General features: G+C 53.3%; 1 protein-coding gene across 1 annotated transcript in view; it reads left to right on the top strand.

The window, feature by feature from the left end:
- Positions 1 to 15,639, top strand: part of ALX4 (ALX homeobox 4) — a 40,957-nt gene extending 25,318 nt beyond the window's left edge. Inside the window, exons 2-4 of the mRNA XM_003781249.3 lie at positions 5,247 to 5,557; positions 12,622 to 12,750; positions 15,128 to 15,639. Coding sequence (XP_003781297.1) covers positions 5,247 to 5,557; positions 12,622 to 12,750; positions 15,128 to 15,451 — 764 coding nt within the window. The 3' untranslated portion in view covers positions 15,452 to 15,639. The remainder of the gene's footprint in view (positions 1 to 5,246; positions 5,558 to 12,621; positions 12,751 to 15,127) is intronic.
- The last annotated feature ends 266 nt before the right edge of the window (positions 15,640 to 15,905 follow it).

Below are 15,905 nucleotides of genomic sequence, written 5' to 3'. Positions count from 1 at the left end.
CCATCCAGGAGGGGACAGTCTGATGTCTCCTTGCCTTCTTTGCTCTATGGCAGCTTCTTACGCTTACCTTGTTTTAGGGTCTTGGACGGTGGGTCTGGGTGGGCGGAAACACTTGTGTCACCTTTCTGGTGTCTGGCCTGAGGACCAGAGCATCACATCCCTGACTCCTCTGAGGATCAGCAGCCCCTCGAGGGCAGGAGCACTGTCCATCTATCCCTGCCTGGCACACACGGCTATTTTCCATGCATGTGTGCTGAAATGTCCCCTCAGTCATGGCTGACCCTTTGGTATTATTTATTGGGCCCAGAGCTAAATTAGAGACATCCAAGTTGAGCTCTGGACAGAGCCTAGTGGCAGATGAAGTGGGGTGGGGACATGATCAATGGCTAACCTTTAGCCCCCACCCCACCCCCACATGAGTGTTTGGACAGCAGTGGGTTTAGTCAGTGCCCTTTAAATAGCATGCAAGGGCCTCACACTGGCCTGTTTTGTTTAAGGAGATTACATCGGTGCTATGCACTGCGCCACAGGGTGTGTGGGGCCAGCTCACTGAGAACAGAGTGAGCAGCATGTCCCCCACAAAGCAGATGTTTGTAGGAAAAATAGATGTAATCAAAACCATGGAGGATAATATTACTGAGACCCTGGAGCCCCACACTCCACATGCACGGTCTGTGCACAGCTCCACACAGACGCACACCACCAGGAGCATCCTCAGGGTAGCACACACATGCCACACAACTGCGGGCACGCCCTCGGGCACATGTGTCCCACTGCGTGCCCCCACTTCATGAGGCAAGTGTGTGCACTCCACGAGCAGTGACACGCGTGTTCTCCACACCCACTGACAACTGCAGACTGTGCCGCACGCCCTTGGCGCACATGGCCGTGCACAGATGCTCCCGGCACCCTCTCCCTAAATGGTTTCGGAAGTTCATTCTCTTCAAATCAGTCACCTTGGAAATCTCTCAAGGCTTTCATGTTTTAAAAAGGTAAAACTAGGTAAGAGCGATGTATCCCCACTATGGCATCAGGGTGGGCATGGAGCTGGTTCCCGGCAGACCCTGGACTGACTTTCTTGGACATAGGATTTGATTCTAGAGCCTCCCCCATGGATCCTGTCCCTTTGCTTCTCTTTCTGTCCCCCTGTCCCTCCTTGCTGCCCTCCTGCTCCCTGCACAGAGACGTCCCTGAAAGTCTGTCTTGGACTTTCTTCTCCACTCTCTCCTTCAGTGATCTCCACCAGTTGCGCTCCACAATGGCACTGGTTTTCACATGCCTGTTTCAGATAAATCCCATCCAACGTTGCCTTGCCGTGTCGCAGGACAAGTGAGTCAGGCATTTGCTCAACAGACATCCGCTCTGCAGACCCCTGGCACACAGTAGAGGCACACAGATAGCTGGTTGCGAGCTCAGTAATGTTTGTTTATTCAAAGTTGTTCACTTGTTCTTCAACAACCTCTTACCACATTTCTGCTGCTTGCCACATCCTTGCTAAGTCCTGTGCTGAGAAGGCATGAGGTCCCAATCCCAGGGGAGCTGACATCCTGGAAGAGGAGCTGGCCATGTAGAGCTTGATTAGATACCGGGCAGCATGCAGGCAATGGAGGGGTTAGGGTTTGAGTAGAAGACAGTGGAAGCAAAAGACTGTTGCAGTCTGGGAGGGCTTCCTGGAGGAGCTGGTACTTTACTGGAACTTGGAGATCAGCTGGAAAGCAGGGACATTCCAGGAAGGTGGCAGCTGGGGGCAGAAGGAGACCAAGGAGGACAGCAGTGTCCTTTGGCCAGGAGTAACCCAGACTGAGTTGTAGGACCTCTGTTGTTAGCAGCTATCCTGCTAAGGAGGACGCTGCAGGGTGAGCTAGATTCTGACCAGCACCGAGGCCTCAGGCCACCTTGTTAGAGGACTGTGCTATCCTTGACCGGACCTGACCCCACCTAAGGAATAGCAGTGTGGGTGCAGCTCTTCAATCAGAGGATGGAAGACTCAGAGGAGGAGGTGACAGCCTCCCACATACACAGGGTCATCTTGGGGAAGGGGGGATGAATGAGCCAGATCCACATGGGCTGGATCTAGGAACAAATAGTCCAGCTGTCCTGGGGGTGAGCTCCCTATGCCCCAGGACTGATGGTAGCAGTTGGAGATGCTGTAGGGTGGAGGGAAGCAGGAATACCTGACCTGAGACTGGGGTCTTAGGACTAAGGATTCTGGCCTGTTGAGTGGGGCCACGGAACTTTGGGAAATTTTCCCTTGCTGTCTAAATTAGGGACCCAGCCTCACAATTCCAAGCAAGATGACTGCCCATCAGGATTGAGGCTGGAAGGCTTTCTTACCTCTTCCTTGAGGACAGAAGCCTCCTTCCCAGGATTGTCTGTCCTCCCCTCCCCACCCCAAAATCCTACAGGGAGGCCCTGCTGGTGGATGACAGCCACCCCTGCTGGCTCTCCCCAGAGGCAAGTGGGTTTGTTGGAAGTCACTAGCAGAAGGGGCACTGCAGAGACTGAGAGTAGGGCCCAGCTCTTGGGCTGGTGGCCTTTGTACCCTGTGCTATCTCAGTTTCTCCCCTCTCACTTGGTCTCAGTGGGTGGCTGGAGGTGGACAAAACTGGATTCTCACTTGTCACCATAGAAGAGACATTCTGGGGCCTCCCCCAAGTTGACAGCCAGCTGAGTGCTGATCGTTCCTTCTCCCTCCACGGCCTCAGGGCAGGTCCTTCTGTCCACAGGATGAACAGAGCAGGACTCCTTGGTCATGTAAGGCCCCTGGAGTCCTTCTGCCCCACCTCTGTCCTTAGAAATAGGCCCCAAGGCTAAAGAGGACAGGAAGCAGAAGACAGGCCACGAGCAGGAGGCTGCTCTCTATCCATAATTAGAGCAGGTCCCCTTCTCTCTCTGGCCTCAGTTTCTCTCTAGTTAAAACTAGGATTGGGGCTGGTCCTCACAAACCCCTGGCTTCTAGAGCATGGAGGCCCCTTGCCCAGTCCCCAGCAGGAGGCGAGAGGATGCTGTAAGGGCCCAGGGGCTGTGAGATGGGGCCTGAGGATTTGTGCTGGGGGAGGGGACTTGGGGGAAGAGGGAGCAGGAGCTGCCTCCCCCTGGCCTGGCCTCCTGGAAATTGCATAATAGGGATGTTTATTTTTGGTGAGCTGGGTGGGATTTCTTTCCTCAACAAAACAAAACAAACAAACAAAAAAAACACAAAAACACAAAACATAAAATTTGTCTGCCAGGAAGATATATATCCTTGCTGAAAGCTCTTGGCCCAGCTGCCAGCTACAGTTTGCACAGTACTGTCATTGAAGCTGTGGCTGTCTGCATGTGCCTGGGCTCACATGGTGTCATGTGTGACGTCCATGGCATCTGCACTGTCAATGGCACTCAGGACCAGCTGCCTGAAGCTGCTTCCCTCTGGGCACTCACTTCTGTTTCCTTTCCTCAGTCCCTTGGGGAGGAAGGTCAGAATGACAGAGGCAAAATGTCCCTCTCAGCTTCCCCAGACCACATAGAAAGCCAGGGATGAGCACAGATCTGAAGCTTCGACCCACAGGATCTGGATGGAATCAGGAGGCCTGGGCTAGAGGCATCATTCTGACCCTTGATGCCCTTTTCTTGGACCCATGTCCAGAAGAAGAAACTGAGGGTCATAGTGGTTGATGCTCTCACACATATACACACACACAGTGTCTTGTTAATCATATATGTTCTTCCACTCAACAAGGTTCCTGTTCTCCAAGTCACACACAAGAGAATGTGCCTAAAGAGGGCTCACACCCACATCTCCAGACACCCCATTGGGTGTCCTTCCCATGCTCCTGCACAAGCTCGTGTACTCAAGGACGTTCGTACTTAGAGGACATTTCCAGAGTCGGAGTCCTCTAATGCCAACAGGACCAGTGGGCTTGCAAGTCCAGACCAGCAATGTGAATAACAATAATGTTAAAACAGCCAGCACCATGTGGAGTGCTTTACCCACTGGCCTCTTTCTCACAGCTACGCCATGAGGAAGACCCTACAAGTCATTTTATGGAGGGGGAGCTGAGACACAAAGAGGTTAAGTCAACTATCCGAAGCACAGAATTGGAGAGTCACAGATGTGGGAAAGAAAGCTTAGGGCTTGGCCACGCTCTAGAGTCCACACTCTGACCCTATCAGGAGGCCAGTGTGTCTGCCTAGCATGCTAACCAGGCTCTCTGGACATGGACAAGCTAATTCCCACCCTGGCCTCCCCCTCCTCTTCCTTGGCCTGTGTGGAAGGACTAGCCCTTGGCAGCTCTGAGCTCCTAGGGGTTGGCCAGTGAGCCCTGTCCCATCAGAGGCAGAAGCTGTGGGCCTGAGCTGTGGCCCAGAGATCCCCACACTGACAGAGACAGCTTCAGTAGGCAGTGGGCAGGACACTGTGTGTAAAAGGAAATGTGACCTATGCCCCAGCCATGCCCATCCCTGAGGAAGAAAGACCTCTGTGTTGGATGGTAGGTGAGACTGCTAGGGAGGGTGGGGTGGCAGGCAAGGGGACATGACCTTCCACATTGAGTCTTTGTGGCTTCTACCGAAAGGAGGAGCATTCCTATCTGCCGCAGCGCTGGCCCTCCACCCGCCCCCACCTGGCCCCCACGCCTACTGGGCCAGAGATGGCTGCTGGATGGATTTTCCCTTCCACCCAGGGTCAGCATTCCTGATGTCCTAATGTCTTGACAAAGGGAGTTTCTCTAGAGCAGAGATTTTTGATCGGTGTGCTGTGGCACCCTGGATTACTGTGAGAGGATCTTAGGTGTGCCGTGAAAATTTTTAACGATCATTAATTAAATTATTTTCAAAAGAAGTTCAAAGCACTGTAAGTGTATTCTTCTTTTTACTCTTTTTCTTTGATCAATATAATTTAACCATACCACAGAATTTTAACTATAGATTCAAATGTGCCATGAGATAAAAAAGTTTCAAAAACACTGCTGTAGAGAGAGGTGCTCAGGGTCAGTAGGCAGAGGGCTAAAGGTCATAGAGATCAGATTGGTTGACCAGGGCACATAACATTGGAACCTATTCCAAGATGAAAAGGCTCAGAGAGGGGAAGGGACTTGCCCAAGGTCACACAGCATGTTAGTGGCAAGCCAGGATTAGATCCTGAGTTGCCTGACTTCATATCCAATGAGCCTCTAAGTGGGAAAGGGCAGGGAATGGCCCCCGACAGTCCTCCTCCTCTCTCGGTTGGTTCAGCCATGGGTTTCTGACTTTGTTTCCTCCTCCCTCAGCCAAAGAGAGCTCCCTGGGTGAGCCAGAGTTACCACCCGACTCTGACACAGTGGGGATGGACAGCAGCTACCTCAGTGTCAAAGAGGCTGGGGTGAAGGGGCCCCAGGACCGGGCCAGCTCCGACCTCCCCAGCCCACTGGAGAAGGCCGACTCGGAGAGCAACAAGGGCAAGAAGCGGCGGAACCGGACCACCTTCACCAGCTACCAGCTGGAGGAGCTGGAGAAGGTCTTCCAGAAGACCCACTACCCGGATGTGTATGCGCGGGAGCAGCTGGCCATGAGGACAGACCTCACGGAGGCCCGTGTGCAGGTTAGTGAGGGCTGCCTGGGTGTGGGTGTGGCAGAGTGTGGGCTCTCGGCTGCAGCTGGGGTCTCCTGACCATCCATCAACCACACCAGGGCATTCCTCACCTCAGTTCACTGAGAGTCGGAGAGGCTGAGACAGTGGGGGCTCCCAGCCCGCTCCTCACACCCTGCCCTGACCAGAGCAACTCTGCTTTTGTCCACATTAATATCAGGCTTCTCTGCCATGGGTAGGCAGAGAAGGAAGGAGGCCCCCAGCAGGAAGGCTGCTCTGACTGTTTTTGTCCTTTACATGGTATGAGAGGCAAGACTCTTTCACAAAGGGGAAGGACAACTGGTCCCTGCTCTGGAAGGTCCATCTCTTAGACTGGAAATAGGACAAACACAAATATGACCATAGTCATGCAGTGAACCAAAGTAGAGAACAATCCAGCTCTCCTTTCTGCCTGGAATGGCTGTCTCTCCTCTGTCTTTCAGGTCTCAACTCACCATGCCTCCTCTGGACTTCTTAGAGCATCATGGCTAAATCAGTAGCCATCTACCACCACCCATCCACCAAAACACCCAACAAAACACAACATAATGGAACCAAGCGCACTCAACCCAACTCAACCCAACCCACCCAGCCCAACACATCATAAGACAATAGAACACAACTCAGTAAATTCATCTCAGCCCAACCCCATACAATGGAACCCAACACATTCAACCCAACTCAACCCAACCCAATACAACACAACAGAATTTCAACTCAACCCAGCCCAACCCAATATAATTCAAACTGGTATAGCACAACACAACCAAACTAGGTCACCTTCTAACATGTTGTCCTATTTTATCTTCTTTATAGAACTTCCGACTGTCTTAAATTATTTTATTTTTCTCCTCCCACTAGAATGTGATCTCCCTGAGGTCAGTCTGTCTGATTGCTCATCACTGTCTCCCCACCAAGTAGTGAAGGCCAAACTCAGAGCAGCAAGGGCAAAAAATAAAGATCTGTACAGAAAACAACCTCCCATGTCCAGAGACATGTGACCCCCATCGTGCCCCACATGAAATCAAAACAAGGAAAGAACCAGAAAGAAAGCAAAGACTTCTGAATAGCCAAAACACATGCACTGAAGTTCAAACTTCAATTTCACATGCCCAGTCTGCTTTTCCAGCCAAATCGTGTTAGAAATAGCAAATACAGGCTTACTGCCTGTAGCTCAGCGGCTAGGGCACCAGCCACATACACTGGAGCTGGCGGGTTTGAACCCAGCCTGGGTCTGACAAACACCAATGACAACTACAACCAAAAACTAGCCACGCATTGTGGCAGGTGCCCATAGTCCCTGCTACTTGGGAAGCTGAGGCAAGAGAATCGCTTAAGCCCGAGAGTTTGAGGTTGCTGTGAGCTATGATGCCACAGCACTCTACCCAGGGTGACATAGTAAGACTCTGTCTCAAAAAAAAAAAAAAAAAAAGAAAAGAAAAGAAAAATAAATAGCAAATATGGTGTTGTTGTGTAGCAGTTTTCCATCCTCCAGTGGGCCAGTGCAGTGGACAGATTGAGAGCAAAGAGGAATGGCTTTAAGAACCAGCAAAGCACGGGGCCACCAGCAGTCTGGACCATGCAGGGCCAGCACAGAGGCCCCCCTGCCTTCCTCAGCAGGTCCCATGGGTGCAGCTGCATTAGTTCACAAGAGAATCTTAAGCAGCATGGTTCTAAGACATCAATAAAAGCTTCATCAGTTTCAACCATGTTCTGTTTCCTAAAGCAGAGGCATTTGGTATGTAGCCCAGAAACACGTGCATCTGAAATGGCTAATGTGACAAAGGACCCACGGTTATCTATAAATAAGTAGCTGTCTGGGTGGTTAGCTATAAATAAGTAGCTGCCTGTGGCTCAGTGGGCAGGGCACCAGCCTCATATACTGAGGATGGCAGGTCCGAACCCAGCCCCCGCCAAACTGCAACAAAAAATAGCCGGGCATTGTGGTGGGTGCCTGTAGTCCCAGCTACTAGGGAGGCTGAGGCAAGAGAATCACCTAAGCCCAGGAGTTTGAGGTTGCTGTTAGCTGTGATGCCATAGCAGTCTACCGAGGGCGATAAAGTGAGAAGCTGTCTCAAAAAAAAAAAAAAAAGAAGAAGAAGAAGTAGCTGTTTGGAAACTGTGGCTATGAAGGCTGAGGAGGGCCTGAGGGGTGGCTGTGGAAGGCAGGCAGGGCAGCCGGGGCGCTCCAGTGAGTCCAGAGCTTTGCATACTCATGGTCTCATGTAGCCTGGATAACCAGCTACTCAGACCTCACATGCCAAGATCCAGACAAGAACTCTGGAGCCAGCCTCAGCTCCACAGCTGGTTATGGGACATCCGGTAGGTACTGTGTTGGTATGGGAGCAATGGCTTCATTTTCTGTGTAGTATGTCTGCACATATATATGTGCACATGTGTGCTGAACACAGGCTTCCTAACAAAGGAATGGGAGTACTCAGGAGTAGAATCCCTTGAGTATTGAAAGAAAGGTGGCCCTTTCAGTACAAAACATGGACTTGACACTGAGGCATATAAGCATTTTTCAGTCACCATGTAGCTAAAATGAAGTGTCTGCACACACACATACACACACACACACGCACACACAAGTGCCTACTGCCAAAATGGAGTGGAGGCAGCTTTCAATAAAAGATGTATTATTTCAATCTAAGAACAAGAACAATGGCCTGAAGTTTGGTAAAAATCTTGGCTAAGGATTATGGTTGCCATTGAGTACAAACTTTAACTTTGAGCTTCCTGGCAGCCAAGGCAGAAAGGGAAACTCTGATGTGTTACATATGTCTTACCATTGATTGGGAGGATCACAGAATTATAGGATGGTAGTACTCAAAAGATGAGGAAAAAGAGGTTCAGGGATGGGAAGTGACCACTGAGGTTCACAGCAGCGACTCAGCAGCCATGCTGAGACTGGAATCTAGGAGTGCTTCTTTGACTTTAGTTTGCGGTACCCGGACACATGCCAGATTGTTCAGTGGTTTTTCTTTGTATAAAGGCAGCAGGGTGGGTGGGATCTTCATGTGCGTCAGACCTCTGGTTGAGCCCTGAGCCTGGCAGTCCCCTCGGGGGCTGAGGGGGTCATAATGGAACCCCCTGCTTGCCTCTGCTGTGCTTGTTCAGGGCCCATACTCAGCTGGTGTTGAGCCAATAGTGGCAGTGGGGACAGGGTGAGGGCAATGGGGGTCCCAAGATGGACTTTTCCTGGGAAGAAGCCTGGGGTCTGGCCCAGCTCCAGGGGCTGCAGGGGCCTCTCTCTACTGTCTGGGATTCCAATCTCCACAGCTGGTGTCTGAAGACAATAAGACAGAGGCCTCCCCGCCCTGGGCCACCCCACCCTGGCCCCAGATGGGCTGCGGTTAGTGAAGCCTCCGCCAAGACAGTTGGTTCCTTGCACAGCCGGGTCCTCGAGAGAGGCCTGTGCAGAGTGAGCCCAGGCCAGGGTGGGCCCAGGAGCGGGGTGGTCCTGGGGTGCGACATTCAGGATGGGAGAGCGGCTGGGACCTTGTGGTTGGCTGTCCTCCCTGGGGTTGGGCAGTGGAGACAGGCTGCAGCGGCAGCGCCTGAGGCACAGAGGCCAGCTGTGGGGCTGGTGTGCCATCTGGAGGGGAGATCTCATGGGCTCCTGGGGTCAGAAATGGAAGGGGGCCCCAAGTCTCAGGGCTCATGAGGATACCCCTCCCATCTCCCAATTGGTGGGGGAGGATATTGAAGATCAGCCAGGCTAACTTAGCTTGTTCTGGGCACAAAAGCCAGACCTGGAGCTATGGCTTTGTGTACAAAGGAACTCATGGAGGGGGAGGTTGCTCCTGTTCCCACTGGCTGCTTGCCCACCACCCCCATCTCCACCTTGAGCCCTCAGATAAACCCTTAGCCTAACCCTCTTCTACTCTCATTCCAAAGCCAGGGCTATCTCTGCTCACCTCTCCCCCACCTGCCTGGTCATTAGTCTTCCCCAGATAACCCGAGTCTCCTCCTTCCTCATACCCAGCCCCCGCCCCACATTCCATCCCCCACACTGTGCCTCCCTCCACTCCAAACCCCTTTGCCAGACATGGGCCACCGCCTTCTCCCCTTGGGATCCGTCCCAGCCCTCCCCTGGATCCCCTGTTCCAGAGTTTGCAGGGACACCTTCTCCCCACACATACCATCCCACCATAAGGACCTGGAACCCACAGAGGCACAAGGGGACCCCCAGCAGTGGCAGCAACATGAAGAGAAAGATAAAACCATGTATCTCCATGCTTCTAGTGGGCTTCTCCCCTCCCCCCGGCTTCCCCCATAGAAAACCCTGGGAGGCTGCGGAAGGAGCGGAAAGACGGAGCTAAGCCTGCAGGAAATTAAACATGAAATGAAAACAAGCTCCTCTGATTCATTCTCTCATCCTGGCCCCATCTCCCATCCCAGGCCACTGATAAAGGGGGATCCCGTTTCAGCAGTGCAGAGCAGAGACCCCATCTGCCCTCGGCTCCCAGTGGGCGGCCTGGGCCTGGACCCCAGGAACCCCTGGATGAGAAGGGACCCTGGGCACCCCTAGGCTCGCGAGAGGGCATAGGGAAGACACAGGAAGCATGCTTCTCTTACACCAGGGCAAGATGGGGAAGCGGAGGGCTCCGAGAGAAATGTCGGCAGGCACGTTGTGTGTTGTGGGCAGTGCACACATAAACATGGGGACACTCGTGCACACACACGTATACTTGGGGTCAGGAGGGGACAGTGACTTGGAGCAGGAGAGGAGAAGCATGCCAGTGTGCAGCCGCACCCCTGCTCACCCCACCCTCTAGCTCTAAAGTGAGGTACACCACCCCTCATCTATGTTGACCCCTTCCTCCTTGCAAAAGAAGTGAGAAATGTCAGGAGCTATCAATAAGCAACTGTGGAGCACTCTAAAAACTTCCGCCTGCTGCTCCTGTGAGGCACCATTCCTGTGAAAATGTACGACGGACAGCAGCCCCATCTCACAGACGCAGAAACTGAGGTCCTTGGCAAGGCCAGCACACCGTGGGGCCTCCTGTTGGCCAGCTGCACCAAAGCCCAAACAGGCAGGGCAGCCTCTGTGGGGAGGCCCGTCCACACCTCAGGCCAGTTCCTTCTCCCCTCCTCGCTGTGGCTGCCCAGGCAGCTCAGGTATTGTCAGGCAGAGGAATTTGGAAAGATGACTTTTCCTCTGATCTAGCTCTGCAGCCATGAGGGAGAGAAGCATTTCCACCCACAGAGCTGGGAGTGTTCCTTGGGAAGGTCGGCTCTCTCAGGGTCTGGGCCTGGAAGAGCCTGGAGAGACCCACGCAGCTCTGTGCTCCTCCTGTCTGCAGGGCTGCTGGTGGGATGCTGTCTGGGGCGTGCCCCTCACATCTGAGTCTGCAAAGGCAACAGGCAGGGGCACATCAAACTGGGCAAATCTGGGCACATCACAGGGCAAATCTCCCTGTGACAGGAGTGCTGAAGTCTGCCTCTGACTCAGCCTGAAGCCATTCCTGGCCTAGAAGCTGACCCCTGCTCGCTCTCCCTGCCCTCACCCTTCCCCAGACACTAAGTTAGGGGCCAAGGGTAGCAGACCCTAAGGTGAGCTCTTGCCCGTGTGCCTTGGAAAAATTGTCAGTGTTTCAGAAATGCTTCTGCAAAGGGAGAGAACCCAACATTTCCCCCACCAAAGATCCTGGTGCACGCGCTTGACTTAAAGACCTCCACTCCCCAGTCAGGTCCCTAGTCAAGCCAATGTCCCATCCACCCATGTTCAGTGACAGGTGGGTCTCCACTTCTTTCCATCAGCCCACTCTTCTGTATAGATTTTTGTAGTGGCCACCTTTATGGACAGACGCAAAGCAACACCCTTCACTCGGCATTCAAGGCCCTCCACAATCGGACTCCTGCTCCCATGCTTCCAGCCATGTCCCTCAAACTGGCCTCCTCAGGTTTCCTGAACATGCCTGCTGTTTCTAAACTCAGCCCCAGGCTTTCCTTCTTCCAATCAGCTCAGTAAGACCCAGTTCCAGTCCTCTCCTCTGGAAGCCTCCCCTGACTGCCTCTGTTTCTCAGCAGAGCTCTGTTTATTCCACGGGGTCTCACCCACTATAATATGTGGGAGTTCTGAGTTGGGAGACTTTGTCTCCTATAAAAAGCTGAGAGGAAGAGGAGGCAGGGAGGTAGAAATTCTGAGCCATAAGACTTGGAAAACTGGCAAAACTGTGGGTAACTGTCTAGGATAGTGTTTTTCAACTTTTTTTTTTTTTTTGCAGTTTTTGGCTAGGGCTGGGTTTGAACCCACCACCTCTGGCATATGGGGCCGGCGCCCTACTCCTTTGAGCCACAGGCGCTGCCCCAACCTTTTTTTTTTAATCTCATGGTACATTTTAACTTTTAGTTAAACTTCCATGGCACACTTAAATTATGTTGATTAGAAAAAAAAAAGAGTGAGGGTGGCGTCTGTGGCTCAAAGAAGTACGGGGCCGGCCCCACATGCCGGAGGTAGTGGGGTCAAACCCTAGCCCCGGCAAAAAACTGTAACAACAACAACAAAAAAGTGAAAAAAAGAGTATACTTACTGGGCTTTGACCATCTTTCAAAAATAATTTAATTAATGATCTTTAAAAATTTTTGTAGTACACCTAAGATCCTCCCCCGGCACACCAACGTGCTGCACGCAGGTTGAAAATCACTGGTCTAAGAGAACGTGTTTCTAGAGGAGCATTCCTACCTTCTACCAGAGTCTCCATTGGAGTTAGTGACCCACAGTGGGTTAGATGACTACTAAGATGACCTGTGACTTATTTCATAGGTGGGTCACACTTACGTGTTCTAAATTTGAAGTTTAGAAAAATGAAGCTACTGGCTCAAGATCACAGCCCCTGGCTAGTTGGGGATGATTCTAGATGGTAAACTCTTAAGGACAAGACCAAGGCTCACACTTACCTGCTTACCTGTGACCTCATGGCTCCCACATGCCCTCTAATTGGTGGGTCTTGAGGAAACAGTTTGCACTGCCTGCAGGGGAGGCCTGCAGGTCAGCCTCTGACCCTTGTGACAATGGCTATGTCTTGCAGGTCTGGTTCCAGAACAGGAGGGCTAAGTGGAGGAAGAGGGAGCGTTTTGGGCAGATGCAACAGGTGCGGACCCACTTCTCCACGGCCTATGAGCTGCCCCTCCTTGCCCGAGCTGAGAACTACGCCCAGGTACGTCCTACCCCAAGCTGCCCCCTGCAACCCCTAGCCCCTGGTGCTCTGACAATGGATGCCTGGAGGACAGCTCAGGTCCCCTGAGGCAACATTCAGGGCCACTCCAGGGGTGTGTCTGTTATGCTAGAATGTGGGAGGCCCAGGGCTATTTTGCGTTAAGTAATCATTGACCCAGGCTTGGCTAGACTTTCAGGAAGGGAAGGCTGGAGCAGTGAGAGCAGCTCTTTCTTCTGCTGCTTTGGCCACTAGTGCTGAGGGCATGGAGACCAAGGCAGACACCAGGGAATATCACATCAGATATCACTATGAGTATCTCCTCTGGAAGGACACTGTGGGATCTGTGGGACTTGTGGCCAGGTTGGAATGAACATGGGATTCTGAGTCCCAGGACCAAGAGTGTCTGCCCCACATCAAGTGAAGCTCAAGCTCTCTGAGCTGAAGTTTTGCCTATAAATTAGACTGATGAAATTATCTGCTCAGCGCGTTCACATGTATGAGGCTGTTGTGAGGCCCACATTAGATGGTGCGAAAGCACTTGGTGAATTGTGTGGTTTGGAAAGGTTGTGCTCCTGCTCTCAGTGCTCCCAGGCTCCTGTCCCCTCCTCTCCTGCCTCCACCAGAGCACCTTCCTGATGTCAGGCAGAATCCTCCGTTCTGAGGATGGAGTCCTCAATGTCACTTGAGTCCTCAGTGAGATGCCCAGAGACAGAGGGCATTGTGAGTACTGTCAGGCCCCCAGGACATGCGGACAGGTGTGTTTTTAGCCATGTCTTCACCTGATGTCCCTCCACCTGTCCTGCAGAAGTGTCAGCTCCCTCTCTGCTCACTCTAGCATGGCCTCTGCCTCCACTCCAAGCCTGGCCTCACCCAACAGCCAGCCAGCGGCACGGGCATTCCTAAGTCTCCTTTATTCCTCCTAGTGCTGTGTTGGCAAATGGTTTTGGGGCTCCTTTTGCAGATCCTGAGGATTCATGGAGTGGGGCAGGCCTGGAGGTGAGGCTGAGGAATGTGGCTGTCTCACACACGTGCCATCTGCATCAGCTTCTACTAAGTCCTTCTATTCTCTCTCTCCCTCTCTTTTTTTAAAATTTATTGTTGGGGATTCATTGAGGGTACACAGAAGCAGGTTACACTGATTGCTTTTGTTAGACAAGGACCCTGTTATATTTGTGTCCCGCCCCCAAAAGGTGAACCCTATCCCTTGATGCCCCCATGCCCTCCCTCCTTCCATTTCTCAGCTTTTATCCCTGTCTCCCTCCCCAAGCCCAAGCTCCCTTTGTCCCTCAGATGGAACTGTAGCCCCCCACCCCCCACCCCATCAAGGGAGGAAGCCACCCCCGGGGCCTGCTCGCCCCTCCACCGCAGCACCACCTAGTGTACACCCAGGCCTCTTCCAACCAGTTCCTCATCACCCAAGCCAGTGGGGAGCATGTGGCCAGTCTGCAAACAGTTCTTGGTGTCATTAGGAAGCCCATGGGATTTGGGCCTGAGCTCCCTGTCCACTCTGCTTTTAGATGTCCCCACTAAGTGCCCTCCAAACACTTGGGGATGGCAGGCCAGCAAAGCTGGCTTGAGGCTGCTGAGAATCCCGTGTACACTAGCCAGTGGGAGCACAGGTCTCCCCTTACAGTTGGTCCTCCATACCCCATTATTCTTGGAGGGCAGGGGAAGGTGGAACCCTGAGGTGGAAGCTGGGGAAGGAAAGAAAGTACAGTTGCACCAATGGACGATGACACATTCACTTGCCTGGACACCCTGTGCAGCCTGTGGCATGTGGGTGTCCAGTCTTGACTCCTGCCATCTGCTCCTGAAGCAGCCCCTTCTGTCCTAAGTTAGTTCTGAAGCCTCAAAGAGTTTAGTCCCTGGAACCTCAGGCACTGACCTTGGCTTCTGGGAGGATTTAGGCCTCTGCTTCCCATCCCCGCCCCTCTACCGCTGCAACCTGACAGCCCAGAGCCTGTGTTCCCAACACCAAAGCTCTCCACCCTGATCCCCTAGGGACCTGTGGACGTGCCAGGTCTGTGGAGGAGACAAAGGCGAATAGGCCACAGTTGCTGTCCACAGAGGGAGAGATAAAGTCTACAACTGTGTCTAAAGTTAGGAAGCCAGCCTGGCTGAGGTGGGCTGCCCCATCATGGAGTTAGTTAGAAGTCAGTCCTTATACCTAAATTTCCATCTGTTGTTAGCCTGGCCCTGGGGCAGAGGTGCCAAAGCATAAAACCAACTATCTGGACATCCATCAAGGTTAGCACTCAGGAAGGGTTTCATTATAATCAAGGTCTCTGGATGGGCAGAGGTCGTCTGAGGTGGGAGGACCGTCCCCCCTTCCCCCCAGGCAGCCGGCCTGTGACACCCCTACCTTCCCTCTCTCCAGATTCAGAACCCATCCTGGATCAGCAACAACGGGGCTGCCTCGCCAGTGCCTGCCTGTGTTGTGCCCTGTGACCCAGTGCCTGCCTGCATGTCCCCTCACGCCCATCCCCCTGGCTCTGGGGCCAGCACCGACTTCCTGAGTGTCTCTGGGGCTGGCAGTCACGTGGGCCAGACACACATGGGCAGCCTGTTTGGAGCAGCCGGCCTTAGCCCAGGCCTCAACGGCTACGAGCTCAATGGGGAGCCAGACCGCAAGACCTCGAGCATCGCGGCCCTCCGCATGAAGGCCAAGGAGCACAGTGCAGCCATCTCTTGGGCCACATGACAGGGCTCCTCCTGCCCCATCCCTGTGCCCTCCCCACCCAGGGCCCTGGCCACGCCCGTGCTCTCCAGGCCCCCAGCCCCACTCGACTTTCCTCTTGGGAACCTGGCCTGGGCCGGGGGCCTCACCCGCAGCACTTTCAGCCGCCCCAAGTCTGAGGCCCCATGGACTGCAGGTAGGGAGGGCGGCAGGTCCTGAGGCCGTGAACCCCTGCTCCTGGCCACAGGCTGTGGAGAAAGTCGGGTGGCCAAGCTTTGTGGCTTCGTGTCCATTATGGGCTGAAGGCCCTTTCTTCCCTCTGCCTGCTCCTCCACCCTGCCTAGATTGACCTTGAGTCAAAGTTAGACTCCCAATCAGACCCAGCAGCACCAGCAGTTCCGTCTTGTCCATCCTCCCTCTTCTTCTGGGGTCCCCTGTCACCAGGCTGATGGCCCTGTAGTGCCCATCTCCTGCTCTT

The sequence above is a fragment of the Otolemur garnettii genome, unplaced genomic scaffold, assembly GCF_000181295.1.
Source record: "Otolemur garnettii isolate 467f Iridium unplaced genomic scaffold, OtoGar3 scaffold00001, whole genome shotgun sequence".
NCBI lineage: Eukaryota > Metazoa > Chordata > Mammalia > Primates > Galagidae > Otolemur > Otolemur garnettii.
Note: the sequence above shows the minus strand (reverse complement) of the source record. Positions and strands in the feature narration are given on the sequence as shown.